This window comes from Dipodomys spectabilis, unplaced genomic scaffold, assembly GCF_019054845.1.
Source record: "Dipodomys spectabilis isolate Male_0828 unplaced genomic scaffold, ASM1905484v1 ptg000360l, whole genome shotgun sequence".
Classification (NCBI taxonomy): Eukaryota; Metazoa; Chordata; class Mammalia; order Rodentia; family Heteromyidae; genus Dipodomys; species Dipodomys spectabilis.
Window position 1 is genome coordinate 1,955,726 of NW_024871037.1, and position 21,152 is coordinate 1,976,877.

Here is a 21,152-nt window from a genome sequence, read left to right on the forward strand (position 1 = left end):
CTACCACTTGAGCCAAACCTCCAGCTTCTTGGTGTTTAATTGGAAATAAGCGTCTTTTGAGCCAGGTGCTGTAACTCATGCCTGTAATCCTAGCTACTCAGGAGGCTGAGATCTGAGGATCATGATTCAAAGCCAGCCCAGGCAGGAAAGTCGGTGGGACTCTTATCTCCAATAAACCACTAGAAAACCGGAAGTGACACTGTGGCTCAAGGGGTAGAGCGCTTGCCTTGAGCTGAAGAGCTGAGGGACAGCGCCCAGGCCCAGAGTTCAAGCCCAACGACCGACCAAAAAAAAAAAGTCTTTTGAGTTTGTCTCCCGGGTTGGCATCAAACTGCAACTCTTAGAACTCAGCTTTCTCAGTAACTAGGATTACAAGCATGACCAATAGCAGCTTGAGTTGAGGATTTTATTGAAATGCACACACTGGTTGAAAAGGTATGGAGCTAGACCTGGGATTCCACGTCTAACAAGCTCTCAAGTTAGGTTAGGAGTTAAGTCTACAAATCACATTTTTGGTGCCAAATGACCATAGCAGTGATTCTTAAACTTATCTGCACTTTAATTTTCTCACTATAAAAAATTAGGTATTATATTTTGTTGTGTTTTTCTTGCACTGATCCTGGACTTGAATTCACAGCCTGGGCACATTGGGCCTAGGAGCTTTTTTGGCTCAAGGCTAGTGCTCTACCACTTGAGCCACAGCGCCACTTCTGATTTTCTGGTGGTTCATCGGAGATAAGAGTTTCACGGTGGGGCTGGGAAGGTGGCTCAGTGGTAGAGCGCTTGCCTTGCATGCCTGAGGCCCTGGGTTTGATTCCTCAGCACCACATAAGCAAAAAGAAAAAAGCCGGAAGTGGCGCTGTGGCTCAAGTGGTAGAGCGCTAGCCTTAAGCTGAAGAGCTGAGGGACAGCACCCAGGCCTAGAGTTCAGGCCCCATGACCGGACCAAAAACAAAAAAAAAAAAAAAAAAGAAGAGTCTTATGGATGTTCCTACCTGGGCTGGCTTCAAACCATAATCCTTGGATCTCAGCCTCCTGAGTAGAAATGATTGTCACATATAGTCTTACTAGCTTTGATACCATTAAATAGAGAGATAAAGCAACATAGTATTTTTGGCATTAAGCACTAGGTCTCAAAAAATGTTTTGCCCTAAACTATAAAGAAACCATTGTATCAAAAGAAAAAAAAATAGTTAAAAAAATATATTGCAGGGGCTGGGAATATGGCTTAGTGGTAGAGTGCTTGCCTAGCATGCATGAAGCACTGAGTTTGATTCCTCAGTACCACATAAACAGAAAAAGCCGGAAGTGGAGCTGTGGTTCAAGTGATAGAGTGCTAGCCTTGAGCAAAAGAAGCTCAGGGATGGTGACCAGGCCCTGAGTTCAAGCCCCAAGTCTGGCAAAAAATAAAATAAAATAAAAACTTGCAGAAGTTTAAATAGGTATAGCTCTGTGATAAAGTGATTGTCTAACATGCACAAAACATTGGGTTCAATCTCCAGTACTAGAATAAAAGTTATTATGTATAATATACATATGTATACTATATATATGTATATTATATATTACACATATTATACAGTTATCACACATTGCATATGTGTGTATGTATATCAGAAAAACCCAAATAAATATTCAACTAAAGGGGACTGTTTATAGACAAATTATAATACACCCATCCAAATGGACTATAAAGCAGACACTAAACATGTTAACCAAGAAACATTTTAATATATTTTTACCTACGTGTTTAAATAAAAAGAGTTAAGACACAAAAATGCTGCATAAGTATACACTCAAGTAAAGAAACATGGTTTCCCATCTACTTCAATTATAATTGGGCTGGGAACATACCTTGGTGGCATGTTAAGTTTGATTCCCAGCACCTCAAAAAAGAAAAGAAAGGGCTGGGAATGTGGCTCAGTGTAAAGTGCTGGCCCATGCATGAAGCCCTGGGTTCAATTCCTCAGTCCCACATAAACAGAAAAAGCCAGAAGCAGTGCAGTAGCTCAAATGGTAGAGTATTAATTACCCTTGAGCCAAAGAAGCTTAGGGACAGTGCCCAGGCCCTGAGTTCAAGCCCCAGGACTGGCAAAAAAGAAAAAGGGAAACAAGAAGAAAAACAGAATGAAGCCAGGCACCAGTGACTCTCGTCTATAAACCTAGGAGATTGAGATCTGAGGACAAGGTTCAAAGCCAGTCCAGGACAGGTACGTCCGTGAGACTCTATCTTCAATTAACCACCAGAAAACCAGAAGCAGTGCTGTGGCTCAAGTGATAGAGCACTTGCCTTGAGCTGAAGAGTTCAGGGACAGTGCCCAGGCCTAGAGGTCAAGCCCTACGACTAACAAATAAAAAGAAAACAAGAAAAAAAAAAAGTGGCTGAAGTGGTAGAGTACTAGCCCTGAGCAAAATAAGCTCAAGGATAGTGCCCAGGTCCTGAGTTCAAGACCTGGGACTGGCAAAAATAAAAATTAAAGGGGCTGGGAAGGTGGCTCAGTGGTAGAGCGCTTGCTTTGCATGCATGAGGCCTTGGGTTTGATTCCTCAGCACCACATAAGCAAAAAGAAAAAAGCCAGAAGTGGCGCTGTGGCTCAAGTGGTAGAGTGCTAGCCTTGAGCTGAAGAGCTGAGGGACAGCACCCAGGCCAAGCGTTCAGGCCCCATGACCAGACCCCCCCCCAAAAAAAAAAAAAAAATTTAAATTAAAAAAAAAAAAATAGCCAGGTGCTGCTGGCTCACACCTGTAATCCTAGCTACTCAGGAGGCTGAGAGCTGAGGATCACGGTTTAAAGCCAGCCCAGGCAGGAAAGGCCATGAGACTTTTATCTCCAATTAACCACCAGAAAACCGTAAGTGGAGCTGTGGCTCAAGGGGTAGAGCATTCCCCTAGAGCTGAATTGCTGAGGGACAACGTCCAGACCCAGAGTTAAACTCCACAACTGACAAAAATAAAAAAACTGGGCCAGGTGCCGGTGGCTCATGCCTGTAGTTCTAGCTACTCAGGAGGCTGAGATTTGAAGCGAAGATTTGAGGAGTACAGTTAGAAGCAGGCATGGGCAGGAAAGTCTTTAAGATTCTTGTCTCCAATTAACTATCATAAAGCCAGAAGTGGAGTCACATTGATTTTTCTGCCTGGGCTGGCTTTGATTCTCTGATCTCAGCTGCATGAGTAGCTGAGATACATATATATATATATATCTCATCAGTACCTTACACCAACTCACCAACTTTTGAGTATGATAGACCTATGGTTCACTATGCTACCGTCAGGGTTCCAATCCCTGCTTTTTGTTTTATTTGCTGGTACCAGAGTTTGAATTCAAGGCTCATACTCTCTTGACTTGCTTGTTGCTTGCGCAACACAACCAGCCTGGCTTTTTGTTGGTTAACTAGTGATGGAGTGAGTCTCCAGGAATTTCCTGCTTGTGCTTGCTTTAACCCTTGATGATGGTCCAGATCTCATCATTCTTAGTAGCTAGGCCTGATGACAGGCGTGAGCCTGTTATCCAGTGCCCAGCTCAAATCCATTTTGACTATCAAGAGAAATGAATCTTGGTTACCTTGTTAGTTACCACCACTGTTACTGTTATTATCACCTTCCACCCTGCACCTGATCTCTGCCTAAAAAATTACTCTAATGAACCAGGAGCTGGTAGCTCACGACTGTAATCCTAGCTACCCAAGAGGCTGAGATCAGAGGATCGAGGTTTAAAGCCAGCCTGGGCAGGAAAATCTGTGAGACTCTTTATCTCCAATTAATCATTAGAAAACTGGAAAGTGTTGCTGTGGCTCAAGTGGTAGAGCATGCGCCTTGAGCTGGGACAAGGCCCAGGCCCAGAGTTCAAGCCCCATGACAAAAAAAAAAAAAGAAAAGAAAAGAAAAAAGAAAGTTCAGGGACAACACCCAGGTCCTGTTAGGAACTGCACCAATAATAATAATAATAATTCTATACTGAAAAGCTCACATATAATGGTGCTTTGGTCCTTAAACTACTGACGCTTTCTAGTATCTAACAATGATATAACATTGTTTTATATTCTGCTCAGCTTCCTGATATCATATTCTCTTGAACGTTCCCAGGATATAAAGCACACATTTCTCTATCTGCCTTGGGCTTCACTCTGTAAAGCACTCAAATGATTGTCAACCTTGGTTCAGCACTGCATACATACTTTTCATTTCCTCTATACATTTTCCCAGCTAAGTCTCAACCATGTTCCAGAATGGATTTCCACATTTGTGGAATCCATCTCCAAGTGAGACATCCCTTTAAAATAATAACCAGTGGTTTCTATACACCTCCAATATGTCATATCCTTCACAAACACAATCTAAAGAGAAAACTCTGGTAGAGTACCTACCTAGCAAGTGTGAGGCCAAGTTCATAGCCCAGTAGTACCCAAAATACTGACAACTCATCATCTTCCCTGCTCAAAATTGTGATCCAGAGTCCTCTGGATACTTTGCTCAATGGTACACATATATACCCATGCTGGGAAGTAAGGGTCTCATAGCTGATAGCACACATAGGCAGAGACTGCAGCATGTGGTGTATTGCTTCTTGATTAGCTTTTTAGCATGCCCCATCCCCTCCTCCCTTTTTTTTGTCAGTTGTGGGTCTTGAACTCTGGATCTGGGTGCTGTCCCTGAGCTCTTGAGCCACAGTACCACGTCCAATTTTCTGAGTGGCTTATTGGAGATAAGAGTCTCACAGACTTTCCTGCCCCGACTGGCTGTGAACCACGATCCTCAGATCTCAGCCTCCTGAGTAGCTAGGATTACAGGCGTGCGCCACCAGTGCCCAGCATTTGCTTGGCTTTTTTATTCAAGACCAACCTACACTTCTGGCTTTTTGCTGGTTAAATGGAGATGAGTCTCACAGACTCTTATCTCTAGACTTTTATCTCTAATGAAGGCCTGACAGGGCAGGCTTGGAACCATGAATCAAGATGCTTAGATCTCACCCTCTTGAGTAGCTAGGATTATAGGGTGAGCAACTGATAACTAGCATCAAAGTCATTCTTGATTTTGCTATCTTATTATTTCAAGAAATAGAAATCCTAAATTCTTACTCTTACAAGTAGATTCCAAGCTACATGGAACAAGTACTTTTGTTTACTTGTTGATCTAATAGCTAGACATTTAGTAGGTCCTTAACAAAGTCATCTAAATTTTGTAGAGAAACCAATTGGTCACTCCCCCACCCCCCCTTGGGCATGGGGCTTGAACTCTGGGCCTGGGTGCTGTCCCAGTGCACTACAGCTCAAGGCAGTGCTCTAGCATTTGAGCCACAGCACCACTTCTGGCTTTTTCTGTTTATGTGGTGCTGAGGAATTGAACCCAGGGAGTCATGCACACAAGGCAAGCACTCTACCACTGAACCACCTTTCCAGCTCTGGTCACTTTTTAATAAACCATTTAAAAACTGAGTTGAATAGCCCCTTATCTCACTTATTTGTATAAGTTCCCTGGCATGAATCCCAACTGAGGCTTGCTACCTTTAGCAGTCCCAGGAGACTAGATACTGTATCCATTCTAACGATTTTGTATCCCATCTATTGAGATACAGAGTTTCTGTTCTATATATCCTTTTTGGATAAACTGGGAAGTCTATTAATAGCCTAAATAGACAAATCTATCTATACCTCTGACCTCTGGTAAATATGGTATAAAACTATTACCCCAGCCATTCAGGAGGCAGAGCCAAGAAATCTCAAGAAACAATTACATCAAACCAAACTAGCAAAACACCAAACAAAGCAACAACCACGAAACACTTCAGAACAGTTACTGGTCATTTAATTGACCTCCAGGTACTAGGATAACCCCCCTGCCTGTTGTTTTAACCTCATCGTCTGCTTTTCCTCCTTCCCTCAAATAGGATTCTATTCACTGCTAAAACTAAAATCAAAGCATTCAACAAATCAGAGGCTACCGATGATAAGTTCTGTGCTACACCAGGCCCTAAGGAAGCAGAAGTGTCGTACAGCACAGGTTAAGTTCACTTACTGAGCAAGTGACCTGGAGCTGCTGCTGCTGTGGTGGTGGTGGCGGCGTCTGTTCTTGAGGGGTTTGCTGCTGTGGCTGTTGCTGGGGGTCCCATATATGAACAGTCTGAGCTGTATTCTGGTATGTGCCTGCCACAGCCTGCACAGCCACTGGAATGTGGATGTTGCCATTCATGAACTGTGCTGGAAAGAGAGAGTTTGCAAGGGTCTGCACTACTTCTTCATGGGAGTTTTTCACTACAGACGTGGTGCCCACCATCTTCTCCTTGTCATCCTCCAGCTTTACAGCTGCCAGGGCTGTGGGTGAGCCACTGACATGAACGGCGTTGTAGGCTTCCTGGGGAATGGCAATGTGTGTAATGCTTTGCTGCTGAGGGTCCCCCCGGGGCTGGGCAGAATAAACCGGGATGGTCCAAGTTTCTCCTGTAGGGCTAGTAATGGTCCCAGTGGCACTGTACAAGTGGGCACTGTCTACTGTCAGTAAGTCTGGCCTCAAAGACACATAACTCTGCTGCTGGCCCTGTGGAATAGCCAGAACGGTGGCCACTGGCTGCCCTGAGATGGCGTAGGACACAGTGATGGGCATGTCCACTTTGCGTTTCTTCACTGGTTGGAGGACACTGGCTGTGCCACCAACCCGCCGCTCCCCTTCCCGGGGTGAGCCTTGCTGGGATGGTGGTGGGGAAAGGGCACCCACGGTCTGGATTTGGATCTGCTGACCCCCGGCGAGAGACTGGCCAGCCACCAGTTGAGCCTGGATCTGCTGATGTGGGATATGCTCCTCTGGGATTTCTGTAGCCTGGATCTGCTGGGCCGCCTGCACATGCTGCACCTGGATCTGGGCTGCTTGTAGCTGTGAGGGGCTGGGGCTCTGCAGAGACGGGGTCTGGATGGAGGGGGCTGCTGACTGTGGTGCCTGGCCCTGGATCTGCACCTGGACCTGGATGGGTTGCTCCGCAGGCTGGTGAACGGTGAACTGAGGGGAGAGTTGCTGAGTGGAGACTTGCTGCGGAGACTGCTGTACCTGAACCTGTACCTGAAGCAACGAGATTCACCAGTGAGTAAGGCAGGAAGGAATGAGAATTCAGATGCTCAAGAGACGAAGAAATTTTAGGGCATTATGTAATGTGAGGGGGAAAAAAAGCTGCAAAAAGGGCAGAGAATGTGGCTTAGTGGTAGAGTGCTTGCCTAGCATGCAGGAAGCCCTGGGTTCAATTCCTCAGTACCACATACACAGAAAAAAGCTGGCAGTGGCACCACGGCTCAAGTGGCAGAGTGCTAGCCTTGAGCAAAAGTAGCTCAGGGACAGTGCCCAGACCCTGAGTTCCAGCCCCAGGACTAGGAAAAAAAAAAAAAAAGCTGCCATAGCAAAGGCTACTAAGGAGGCCACAATCCCCCAAAACATATGAAAAATTATCCAAATCACATTGCATTCAGTGAAACATATCTAGTCCAGAGATCAAGGAAAACTAGTCAACTAAGTAGGAAATATTGTAACATATTGCTCATTTCTAACTTCTCTTTGAAAATGAACATCTTTTGTTTTTTGTATATTGATACAGAAGCTCAATTATATAACCCATAAACATATATTTATATGTAGTATCTGAAATTAATTATCTATTTGTATAAAGTCAAATACAACACACTCAGGATCAAATCTATCTTCTACCATGAGCAATTAGTAGAAAAAAATTGAGCAGTTAGTAGAAAATATGGTAAAGATCTTAGAAGCTCAACAGACAATACTAACTTCATTATTTAAAATGCAGATACTGGGGCTAGGAAGGTGGCTCAGTGGTAGAGCGCTTGCCTTGCATGCCTGAGGCCCTGGGTTCAATTCCTCAGCACCACATAAGCAAAAAGAAAAAAGCCGGAAGTGACACTGTGGCTCAAGTGGTAGAGTGCTAGCCTTGAGCTGAAGAGCTGAGGGACAGCGCCCAGGCCCAGAGTTCAGGCCCCACGACAGGATCCAAAAGAAAACACAAAAACATAAAATGCAGATGCTAGCTAGGAGCCGATGACTCACGCCTGTAATTCTAGCTACTCAGTAGGCTAAGATCTGAGGATCATGGTTCAAAGCCAGCCAAGGTAGGAAAGTCCATGAGACTCTTATCTCCAATTAACCACCAGAAGACTGAGAGTGGCTGTGTGGCTCAAGTGGTAAAGCACTTGACTTCAGCTGAAGAGCTCAGGGACAGCACCCAGGCCCAGAGTTCAAGCCCCGTGACCGACAAAAATAAATAAATATATAAATAAAAATTAATAATAGCTGAGTGCCGGTGGCTCACACCAGTAATCCTAAGAACTCAGAAGATTTAGATCTGAGGATGGTGGTTCAAAGTCAGCCTAGGCAGGAAAGCCCGTGAGACTCTTATCTACACAAAACCAGAAGTGGTGCTGTGGCTCAAGTGGTAGAGTGCTAGCCTTGAGCTGAAGAGCTGAGGGACAGTGCCCAGGCCCAGAGTTCAGGCCCCATGACTGACAAAAAAAAAAAAAAAAAACCCAAAAAACAAAAACCAGATGTTTATCTAAACAACATTACTCAATTCTGGATTAAACATCTCTGGTAACAATGTGGTTTATATCTTATTATTTTTATTTCAGTACGCAAAAGCACCTGAAATTATATATAGTGTGCAATAGAAGTTTTCCATCAACTATACATACCAAAACAACCCAAACCACAGGTTAAGAATTACCAAAGTAGGAAAGGAACAGTTAAAAAATATATGTATAAAAGAAAGCTGGGTGCCAGTGGTTCACGCCAGTAATCCTAGCTAATCAGGAGGCTGAGATGTGAGGATGATGGTGTAAAGACAGCCCAGGCAAGAAAGTCCATGAGACTCTTATCTCCAATTAACCACCATAAAACTGGAAGTGGTGCTGTGGCTCAAGTAGTAGAGAGGTGTGGACTTGAGCTGAAGAGTTGAGGGACAGCGCCTAGGCCCAGAGTTCAAGACCCAGGACAAAACAAACAAAAAAAAAAAAAGTAAAATAAGGAAGAGGGTTTATCTCTAACCAATAGTGGAAAGACATTAACAAAATATAATCAAAGATGATGCCAGGACAACGAGATACAAAAGAATGAAGTTGGACTAGGTATGGTGCGACATTACACATCTGCAAATCTAGCACTGGTGATTTTCCCACAGGCAGATGCTGCATTTGGAGATCAGTGAGGCTACATAGCAAGATGCTGTCTAAAACACACACACACACACACACACACACACACACACACACACACACACACACACACACACACACACACACACACACACACACACACACGATAAAGCCAGACACTGATGCTCAAGTCTGTAATCCTAGCTACCCAGGCGGCTAAGATCTGAGTATTACAGTTCAAAGTTAGTCTGGGCAAGGAAGTCTGTTGAGACTATTTTCTCTCCAATTAAATACCAAAAGGCCAGAAGTAGAACTGTAGATCAAATGGTAGAGTACTAGCCATGAGCATCAAAGCTCAGGGATAGTACCCATATCCTGAGTTAAGCTCCAGGAGTAGCATGCGTGCACATGCACGCACACACACGGGTGGTAGAGTGTGAATCCTTATGTGAAACAATAGTCTCTTCCATCTACAAATACTGTTTCTTGCCATTGATTGCATTATTGTTGAACTTAAGAGTTTATAAATAGGGGCTGGGAAGGTGGCTCAGTGGTAGAGCGCTTGCCTTGCATGCATGAGGCCCTGGGTTCGACTCCTTAGCACCACATAAGAAAAAAAGAAAAAAGCCAGAAGTGGCGCTGTGGCTCAAGTGGTAGAGCGCTAGCCTTGAAATGAAGAGTTGAGGGATAGCGCCCAAGCCCAGAGTTTAGGCCCCACGACTGGATCCCTTCCCCCCCCAAAAAAAACAAGAGTTTATAAATAATAACTACCAAATGAGAAAGCTATAGACCAAGTTATGTAACCTAACAACTACATGAAGATTACTAAAAAACCCCCTCTAGTCTACCACCATCTTTTTGTGCCAGTACAGGGTGAACGTGGTACTTTACTCTCTCAATTGGCTTTTTGCTCATGCTTTGTACTCTACCACTTGAACCACACCTCCAGTCTAGGATTTTTGCTGGATAACTGCCGCTGTGAGAATCTCATGGAAGCTAGGTGCTAGTGGCTCACACCTGTAATCCTAGCTACTCAGGAGGCTGAGATCTGAGGATTGCGGTTCAAAGCTAGCCAGGGCAGGAAAGGCCGTGAGACTATCTCCAATAAACCACAAGGAAATCCAAACTGGCACTGTGGCAGGTGGTAGAGCGCTCGCCTTGAGCTGAAGAGCTGAGGGACAGTACTCACGCCCAGAGTTCAAGCCCTATGACCAACCAAAATAAAACAGAATGTCATGGATTTTTCTGACCAGGCTGGCATCAAACTACAATCTTCAAATTTCAGTCTCCTGTTAGGATTTTAGACATGAGCCACCAGTGTTCAGCAACAATCCTTTTATCTATTTTTTTTTTTTTTTTTTTTTTGGGTCAGTTGTGGGGCCTGAACTTGGCCCTCAGCTCTTCAGTTCTTCAGTTCAAGGCTAGCGCTCTACCACTTGAGCACCACACTTCTGGCTTTTTTCTGCTTATGTGGTGCTGAGGAACGAACCCAGGGCCTCATGCATGCAAGGCAAGCGCTCTACCACTGAGCCACCTTCCCAGACTCGAGTCCTTTTATTTTAAAACAAATTCTAGACACTATCTTCATTAATGAGTCAAAATTAGCTTTGTTATGGTCTCTGTTCAGATTGGCAGGCAGAAGGGAAGCCTCAGTCACATATACAAACCCAATCCCAGACAGACCTCTATTTTCTACAATGTTCAGTTATCTGAAGAAAATATCAAGAATCTATGATCTTTTCAGTTCACAGTGGCTAAAAATAGTATCCACATTAACTATGACATCATCGGTTTTCAAGGAAGTTTCAGAGCTAAGCACAAAAATCCTGAGTTCAAACCTCAGTACCACCCTACCAAATCCAAGCTTCCTTCTGTTGAAAACAATCCCTAGTGACTGGGAATGTGGCTTAGTGGTAGGGTGTCTGGCATACACTAAGACCTGAGTTCCATTCCTCAATAAAAAGGAAAGCTAGTAGTGATTCTCAAATGGTAGAGTGCTCATCTGAGCAAAAGAAGCTCAGGGACAGTGCCCAGGCCCTGAGTTCAAGCTCCAGGAATGGCAAAAGAAAGAAAGAAACTAATCCCTAGCATCTGCATAGAGAATAGATATAACATGCCTCCTAACCAAAACCCTGACAGCAAATAAAATGCATTAAACAGCCAGGGGTACGGTACTGTGGCTCATGCCTGTCATCCTAGCTACTCATGAGGCTGAGATCTGAGGATTGAGGTTCAGAGCCAGCCTGGGCAGGAAAGGTCATGAGACACTTATCTCCAATAAACCACCAGGAAACCGGAAGTGGGGCTATGGCTCAAGTGGTAGAGCACTAGCCTTAAGCTCAAGAGCTGAGGGACTGGGGCTGGGAAGGTGGCTCAGTGGTAGAGCACTTGCCTTGCATGCCTGAGGCCCTGGTTTCGATTCCTCAGCACCACATAAGCAAAAGGAAAAAAGCCGGAAGTGGTGTTGTGGCAAGTGGTAGAGGGCTAGCCTTGAGCTGAAGAGCTGAGGGACAGCGCCCAGGCCCAGAGTTCAGGCCCCATGACCGGACCCCCCCCCCCCCAAAAAAAAAAAAAAAGAGCTGAGGGACAGTGCCCAGGCCAAGTTCAAGCCCCACAACCGACCAAAACAAACAAACAAGCAAACAGACTGCACCTACACATTCTGCTCTTACCTGAACCTGCTGTGGCTGCTGAACCTGGATCTGCTGTTCTTGCTGGGTTTGTGGCTGAACACTGGTGGTGACTGGACATGCAAGTTCAAGCAGTGACCCAGCCACTTCAGTGCTGTCTGTGTAAATGCAGTTCCCTCCCTGTTGGTACACCATGGTGGTGGTAGCCGTCTGCTGGAACTCCTGAAGAGCTTCAGGACCCTTAGAGGCCAGTGAGTCCAGAAATTCCTTCATCCTGTGTTGTGGAACAGACCGAGCCTTCACTCGGATATACTCTTCAAAAGAGATGGTGTTCTCCAGAGAATTATTCATATTGCAGAGTCCTTAGGGTTCCTAGAAATAAAATAGATGGTAGTCAGAATTATGCTACTGTTTTTCACATGCTAAAAGTGCAAAGAAGCAACCCCCCTGGCATCACTATTGGGTATTCAGGATAGCTGAACAGATCTGGAATCCAAAATCGTTCTATTATGCCACTTTTTTTTTTTAACCAGTTGGTAAGTATTTGAAAACTGTTTTCATGAACACTTCTTAAACCAAACTATATCACACTGAAACCAAAAAACAAAAGCATGCTTCACAGTACTAGATAAACACGCTGAAACACACTCCCCGTCTAGCGTTTAGACCAATCACATCTCTGCAGAGCCAAGCACAGGACAGTAAATGTCACATGCAAAACTGCTCTCTGATCATCACAGAGAGGACTACAAAGCAAGGAGGAGCAGGCCAGGAGCAAAGATTCCGACTGGGTTTTTTAAACTGTCAACTACGGCCTATATTGTAGAGACAAGTATGCTACAGAGCTATGGCAAGATCCCTCCAAGAAACAGGAGATTTGTTTTTTTCTCTTTCATCAGAAACACCAAAAATTTTCAGTTTGGTGGTACACATCTGTAATCCTAGAACTCAGAAGGCTGAGGCATGAGGATCAAGTTTGAGGCTAGACTGACCTCAAAAACGAAACAAAAATCAGGCATAGTAATGCACACTGGTGACTCACACCTAGCTATTCAGGAAGATTGCAGAACGAAGCCACCAAAGGCAGGAAAGCCTAGAAGATTCTTGTCTCCAAAAAAGCCAAGTGGATATATGGCTCAAGGGGTAGAATGCTAGCCTTGAGCAGAAAATCTCCGAGACAGTGCCCAGGCCATGAGTTCAAACTGAAGGGGACACACACACACACACACACACACACACACACACACACACACACACACACACACACACACACACACACACACACACACACACACACACACACACACACACACACACACACACACACACACACACACACACACACACACACACACACACACACACACACACACACACACACACACACACACACACACACACACACACACACACACACACACACACACACAGTGAGCCAGGTGCTGGTGGCTCATGCCTGTAATCCTAACTACTAGGAAGCTGAGATCTGTGCATCAAGATTTGAAGCCAGCTCAGGCAGAAAAGTCCTTGTAAGTCTCTTTTCTCCAATGAACCACTCGAAAACTGGAAGTAGCGGGCTGGGAAGGTGGCTCAGTGGTAGAGTACTTGCCTTGCATGCTTGAAGCCTTGGGTTCGATTCCTCAGCACCACATAAGCAGAAAAAGCCAGAAGTGGCGCTATGGCTCAAGTGGTAGGCGCCATGACCAGCCCAAGAAAAAAAAAAAAAAAACAAACTGGAAGTAGCATTGTAGCTCAAGTGGTAAAGCACAAGCCTTGAGCACAAAGAGGTTTAGGGACAGTGCCCAGGCTCTGCGTTCAATCAACCAAAAAAAAAAAAAAAATAAGAGAAAGGAAGAAAGGAAGAAAAAAAGAAGGAAGGAAAGAAGGAAGGAAGGAAGGAAGGAAGGAAGGAAGGAAGGAAGAAGGAAGGAAGGAATATTTACATTTTGCCACATAATGGGGCTCATCCTTTTGTACCTTGACTTACTAGCACAGTGGAAAAACACGCCTGGGTTCAAACCTCAATTTGATCTTAACTGTGTTAAGACAAGTCAGTTAACTTAACTTTGAGTTAATATAAGTACCAATGTATAAGACACTTAGAAAAATACTTGAGTCCAAAAGGAAAAAAAAAAAAAAAACGGGCTGAGAAGGTGGCTCAGTGGTAGAGCGCTTGCCTTGCATGCCTGAGGCCCAGGGTTCGATTCCTCAGCACCACATAAGCAAAAAGAAAAAAGCAGGAAATGGTGCTGTGGCTCAAGTGGTAGAGCGCTAGTCTTGAGCTGAAGAGCTGAGCGACAGCACCCAGGCCCAAAGTTCAGGCCCCACGACCGGACCAAAAAAAAAAGAAAAGAAAACAGCTCTACATTCTGTATTAACCAATTTTATTAAAACAATTGATGGAAAAGTAGAAGTGTGGCTCAAGTGGTAGATTGCCAACTGTGAGTGAAAAAAAACCTCAGTGCACTAGGCCCTGAGTTCAAGTCCCAGTATCAGCACGCACAAATGTGTGCACACACAGGCACAGACACACACACAGGCACAGACACACACACACACACACACACACACACACACACACACGAGGAAATTGAACAATGCCTTAAGTAACTAAGTCACTACTAAGATGCAGAAGTCAATTGCTGCTGCACCTGTAATCCCAGCACCCAAGCTGAGGCAGGAGGAATCACAAGACTGAGGCTAGCCTGGGCAAGATTATCTCAAAAACCAACCTTGGGCTGGGAAGGTGGCTCAGTGGTAGAGTGCTTGCCTTGCATGCATGAGGCTCTGGGTTCGATTCCTCAGCACCACATAAGCAGAAAAAGCTGGAAGTGGTGCTGTGGCTCAAGTGGTAGAGTGCTAGCCTTGAGCTGAAGAGCTCAGGGACAGCGCCTCAGGCCCCATGACCAGCAAAAACAAAACAAACCAACTAACCAACCAACCAAAGATAGTAACTTTTAATTATCTAGGGATGACTCTGCAACCTATGGATACTGAGTAACTATTAACAATATCTGTACTATTCTCCTTTGCCCAGTACCACTGCCAGAATAAAAGTAGGAACAGATCAGAGAATAACACAGACCAAGTGAAGCTTCTTGACCCAAGTATTTTAGTCTATCTCCAATATCAGGAAAAGTAATTATTTTTCTCTGAGCCACCTAGCTAGAAATAGAAATACTAGTCTCCCTTTCACAGTCCAGATGCTCTGTAGCATGTTAGAGATTTCAGGTAGATAAATAATCATTTCTTTTCTTCCACATGGTAGACCATGTCCTAATCCTTAGTTCACATACAGCATGTGCTTCTTACATATCTGTTGCATTTAGAATTCAGTGTCAAACAGGAAGAATTATGATTCCATTTTCCTGTAACACTTAAAACTTACAATAATAAATAGTACCATCTAATTGTATATGCTGTGGAAAAAAAATGTGTGGAAAAGGTGTGTACTACTCTTCTCTATTAAATGATTAGCACATTATCTTGGGAGAGGAAAAACCTAAACAACCATGTGACATGAAACCAAATTTTTTAAATGCAGTCATTATGCATTACCTAATTGACATTGGTACTATTTTTATGGCATACTATGAAAGTATAGTACATAAACTCAGATGCTTTTTAAAACTAGATCTGAATTTATGCAGCTACTTAAAGACAATATTAAGAAAAAAATTAAAGAATACGTGTCAAAAATAAAAGGATATATTTGTCAGGCACTAGTAGCTCATGCTATAATCCTAGCTACTCATAAACTGAGATCTGAGATTCCAGATCTGAAGTCAGCCCAGGCAGACATATCTAAGAGACACTTATCTCCAATTAACCAGCACAAAGCCAGAAGTAGAGCCATGATTCAAGTGGTAGAGAGTTAGCTATGGATGAAAAAAAGCACAAAGCCTGAATTCAAAGCCCCTGTACCAACCAACCCCCCCCCCCACACACACACACGCATGCACATGCACACACACACACACAGAATAGAACCATCAATAATCTTTTATAACAATGTATCTAATATAGTGAATGTCTTCTTAAAGAAGAATACAAGGTCAGGTATGATGACTCATGCTTATAATCCTAGCTATTCAGAAGCCAGAGATCCATTTAATGAGCCAAAGTTTTTTACTTTTGACTCAATATTTCAAAGCTTTCCTTGGTTAACAGGATAAAGGCTAGAAATTTCTTTCCTTTTTTTCTTCCTCCCTCACCCCCTTCTTTCCCTTCTTGGTGCCAGTACTGGGGTTTGAACTCAGGGCCTAGGCACTGTCCCTCAGCTTTTTCACTCAAGATTGGCCCTCTACCATTTGAACCACATAGCCCTACTTCTGTTCAGTTTTTTGCTGGTTAATTAGAGATAAGGATCTCATGAACTTTCCTACCCAGGCTGGCTTCAATCCATACCTTCAGATCTTAGCCTCCTAAATAGCCAGGATTATAGGCACAAGTCATCTGCATCTGGCTGCAATTTCTTTTCTTTGTCCTTTGTGGGGCTTGAACTAGGCCTGGGTGCTGTCTCTGTACTCTTCAGCTCAAGGCAAATGATCTATCACTTGAGCCATAGTGCCACTTCCAGTTTCCGGGTGGTTATTTGGAGATAAGTCTTAGGGACTTTCCTGCCTGGTCTGGCTTTGAACCATGATCCTTAGATCTCAGCCTCCTGAGTAGCTAGGATTACAGTTGGGAGCCACTAGTGCCCTGCCTGGAAATTTCTTAAGAAGGCAATTCCCCATCTGGGCTCTGGTGGCTTATGCCTGCAATCCTAGTAAGGTGGTAGAGATCTGAAGATCAGGTTTGAAGCCTGCTAGGACAGAAAAGTTCTTGAGAATGTATCTCCAAATAGCCAGGAAAAAAAAAAAAGCCTATGAGTAAAAAATCCAAGTAAGAGCAGCAGGCCCTGGGTTCAAGGCCTAGGACCAGCACATACAAAAACGAAGGCATCTCTTATAATAAAGACCTATGGCTGTAATCCCAGCTACTTGGGAGATGGAAATAAGGTAGATCTTAGAGGACAGTCCAAGAATTTTGCTATGCTCATGCTTGTAATTCTGGCTATTCAAGAAGCTAGCTAAGATCTGAGGATCACAGTTCAAAGCCAGCCCAACAATTAACCAATAAAGGCCAGTAATGTAAATATAGGAGCTGGTGCCCTACCATTTGAGCCACCGCTCCACTTCCATCTTTTTTGGTGCTTAATTGGAGATAAGAGTCACAGGCTTTTCTGCTCAGGCTGGCTTCAAACCATGATGCTTGGATCTCAGCCTCTTTAATAGCTAGGATTACAGGCTTGAGCCACAGCACCTGTCCCCTGCACTCCAAAGTCCCCTGCACTTTTTAAAAGTCCTCTCTACCATAAGATCAGATCATTTATCAATAATTTTTAGGCCTTACATATGCCCTACAGTTTAGCATATACTGTACAGCTGAACTACATCTTCAAACGCTCCATATGCTTTTTTTTTTTTTTTTTGAGGTAAGGCCTCATTGTGATGCTCAAACTGGCTAGAACTCACTACACAGCCCAGAAGGTTCTTATTTTCATTAATACTCCTGATTCAGCCTCCCTAATTGCTGGCATTATAACAATGTACCAATATGCCCAGCTTTCAGTGTACCTTAGAAAAGAGTTACTGAAACTGTTTGCTATAAATTTAAATGCCATTGCTATCATACACCAAATTACTATAAATAAGGACTGCTTGAAAGCTCTTCCAGTGTGACTCTAATGATTCTTCTATCATCACATCTTTTAAAAAGCATGTTAAGCCGGGCGCTGGTGGCTCACGCCTATAATTCTAGCTACTCAGGAGGCTGAGATCTGAGGATCGCGGTTCAAAGCCAGCCCGGGCAGAAGAGACCGTTGAGACTCCTATCTCCAATAAACCACCAGAAAACCGTAAGTGGCGCTGTAGCTCAAGTGGTAGAGCGCTCGCCTTGAGCTGAAGAGCTGAGGGACAGTGCCCAGGCCCAGAGTTCAAGCCCCACGAACAACCAAAAAAAAAAAAAGCACGTTAACATGCCTGTTAGGCTTTTTGGAGAGATTTCTCACTTCAATTCCACACACAAAGTTTGAGATTTGAAAAAAAAAAAAAGTTAATGACACAGAAACACATTCTATATAATAAAAGAGGGGGGGGCAACAACACAATTTTATTATATGACTGCACTGTTTATGTATTAGGAAGGAAAAAATGATAACAAATGTATCAAAGCTAACATTAATTAGCAAAGTTAAAACCACAGAAGATTGGGTTTTTTTTCCTGTTTAATACTGTCCTATATTTTCCACAGTTGTATTAACCCAAATTGTAACTAAAACATCATCTTTTTTTTTTCTACAGAGGTTTATTTTGCAATAACAGAAGACATACAACAAATCCTTGTTGATCTTAGATTTTTCCCCACAAAATCTGAAGTAGTTTTAAGACAAACAAAACCATTAAGCACCAAAAACTTACATAATAATGAAATTGTTAATTTCTTCATGATGCTGCTCAGAAGACACTAAGGCTCATCTTTGGTAATTGATAAGGGGGAGAGAAGAAACTTTATGACATTGATTTCCAAAACCCCCAAAGGGACAAAAAGATTTTTAAAAACTTGGCAAGGTGTAGTAAACAAATTAAACTACTTTTAGAAAATATAAAGGGGGGAGGGGATAACTGGGTACTTCCAATTTCTGGGAGTCAGACAGAATAGTGGCTGGGGGGAAAACACTAGCGTTCATAGAGGGTAGGCATCTGTAAATAAGTATTTTCTCCTAAAAATTGAGTAAGGCTACTTTTTGCAGTACAATAAAGACAAATCAGTAACCTATCAGCAGATTCTGAGGACTTTTTCCTATTCCCAAACTGATCACCGGTGTGTGTCCTGTATTTGGTTTTATATTAGAGCTTTTATTACTGGCATAATGCCTGACAAAGCAATCCATCTAAGCTATAATTTTATCACTAGAACAAGATGGTAACATGGAAAATCATTCTAAAACAATAATTATTTCCAAAGATGTTTGCCAAATCCTTTCTTTTTTTTTCATTGAGATCATTCTAAAGGAAAATGATCTAAGTACTCATCAGAATCACTTTCTTGGGTCACTTATCTCTGATACCTCTTTTCCAGACTCCCTTTACAGCCCTGCTAAACAGGTTGTAGATTTGTAATGGACTAAAAGAAAGCAGCCCAAGCTGCTTCAGAGTCCTTCTTTGGGCCTCAGGCACAGGATTTGCATCTATTTAGCAATGGTCCCTCATAGCTTACTAAATCTGGTTTGAAAAATACATTTTCAAATTTATAAAAAACAAACAACAGGGCTGGGAATATGGGTTAATGGTAGAGTGCTTGCCTAGCATTTGTGAAGCCCTGGGTTCAATTCCTCAGTACCACATAAACAGAAAAAGTCAGTAAACAGAAAAAGTCAGGAGTGGCGTTATGGCACAAGTGGTAGAGAGCTAGCCTTGAGCAAAAGCTCAGGGACAGTGCCTAGGCCCTGAGTTCAAACTCAGTGGAAAAGCACTATTTAGCTCAATGGAAGAACACTTGCTGAGTAATAAACAAATTATGATAGTCTCATGTAACAATATGACATAGAAGTGGGAATTGACTATAGTTGCACATAACAAATTTCAAAAACATGCTATAAGGAAGAATAAAAGCATGATTCTACTTATATAAAATATAAAAATAAAAACTGTATTCTAAAGACACAAAGGCTGTACATATAAACAGAGAGAGATGGGATTATCATACACCTCCCACCTGTAATTCTAGCTGCTCAGGAAGCTGAGATCCAAAGGATCTCGGGTTAAAACCAGGGGAAGAAAAGTCCAAGAGACTCTATCTCCAAAATAACCAGCAAAAAGCAAAGCTGGAGGCATGGCTCAAGTGGTGAGAGTACCAAAAGCAAGTGACAAGCAAGCATGATGCTCGAAATTCAAATCCCAGCAATGGCAAAAAAAAAAGTTGCATTTGCCTCTAGAGACTGACATGCTATGACCAGAAAAGGATTCATAAAAGACTCATGGCACAGGTTTGTTATTCCATTTCTTAAAGAAGTAGTTAGACTGAGTTTCTTCTAAATTTTTCATTAAATTGTACACAGATCATTGCTGCAAATATAATGTACATAAATATTAGGGGCTGGGAATGTGGCTTAGTGGTAGAGTGCTTGCCTAGCATGTGTGAAGCCCTGGGTTCAATTCCTCAGTACATAGAAAAAGCTGCAAGTGGCACGGTGGCTCAAGAGGTAGAATGCTAGCCTTGAGCAAATTAAGCTCAGGAACAGTGCCTAGGACCTGAATTCAAGCCCCAGGACTGGCCAAAAAAGAAAAAAAGAAAAGCCCTGTTTTGTGAGACCAAAGGAACATTTTGATCAAACATTTCAGCAAAGGGAAAAAAAAAAGATCCTTTTCTCATGGAGTCACTTGGGCTTAACAAGGGAAATCACAATCCCGGGCTGGGTAGTAGCTCAGGGGTAGAGCACATGCTGAGCATGCACACTAGGCCTTAGGTTTAATCCTCAACACCAGAAAATACAAACACACACACACACAGAAATCACAGCCCACCATTATGGAGGAAAAAACAACCACCCAACAAACAAAGGAAAACATTTGTGTGAACCCTAAAGGAAAGGACTGAAAAGTATCTGGAACATAATGCATGGCAACAAAGTAAAAGAGAACAGGTGTTTATGTAACATCTCATTCTGAAGCCAAAGGTTGAAATGAAAAGACCCTCACAGATAAAGGGTAGCTATTTAACAGCAGACAAGCAAAAGACCCTCACAGATAAAGGGTAGCTATTTAACAGCAGACAAGCAAGCAGCGCACAAACCACAACTGACTAAATGAAGAGAAAGCATGCAAGCTTAAAGGAAGACATCCCTGGTTATTAAGCTTCCAGAAAGGAGGACTATCTCACTCTGCCTGTGGTTATCTTTCTAGAGCCATTCAAATTTACAAGTCAGTTACTATTTGATCTTTTGTTTCAAATAGCAGCATAAGCTTGTAAGGAGAGATGGAACTGTATTCGTTCTTGGCAAAGTATACACATTCATCATAAAGGACAAGAAGATAGCTAAAAGGTAAATCTTGGTGAGCTTATGAAAATGCAATTGACAAAAGCCAATTTAAGCTGGGCACTGCTGGTAACTGGGCACACTTGCAATCCTAGCTAACTGGGAGGCTGACATCTGAGGATCAAGGTTCAAAACTAGCCCAGGGGGGCTGGGAAGGTGGCTCAGTGGTAGAGCGCTTGCCTTGCATGCTCGAGGCCCTGGGTTCGATTCCTCAGCACCACATAAGCAAAAAGAAAAAAGCCGGAAGTGGTGCTGTGGCTCAAGTGATAGAGCGCTAGCCTTGAGCTGAAGAGCTGAGGGACA

The 21,152-nt window shown here is 43.2% G+C and overlaps 1 protein-coding gene across 4 annotated transcripts in view; it reads right to left on the minus strand.

Moving 5' to 3' along the window:
* The window catches only part of Qrich1 (glutamine rich 1), a 32,659-nt gene that overhangs the window by 8,713 nt on the left and 2,794 nt on the right, over positions 1 to 21,152 (minus strand). For all 4 annotated transcript variants that reach the window (XM_042666106.1, XM_042666107.1, XM_042666109.1 and 1 more), the window contains 2 exons: positions 11,813 to 12,142; positions 6,013 to 7,047 (listed from right to left, as the gene is read on the minus strand). In XM_042666106.1, the coding sequence (XP_042522040.1) occupies positions 6,013 to 7,047; positions 11,813 to 12,121 (1,344 nt within the window). In that variant the 5' untranslated portion in view covers positions 12,122 to 12,142. The remainder of the gene's footprint in view (positions 1 to 6,012; positions 7,048 to 11,812; positions 12,143 to 21,152) is intronic.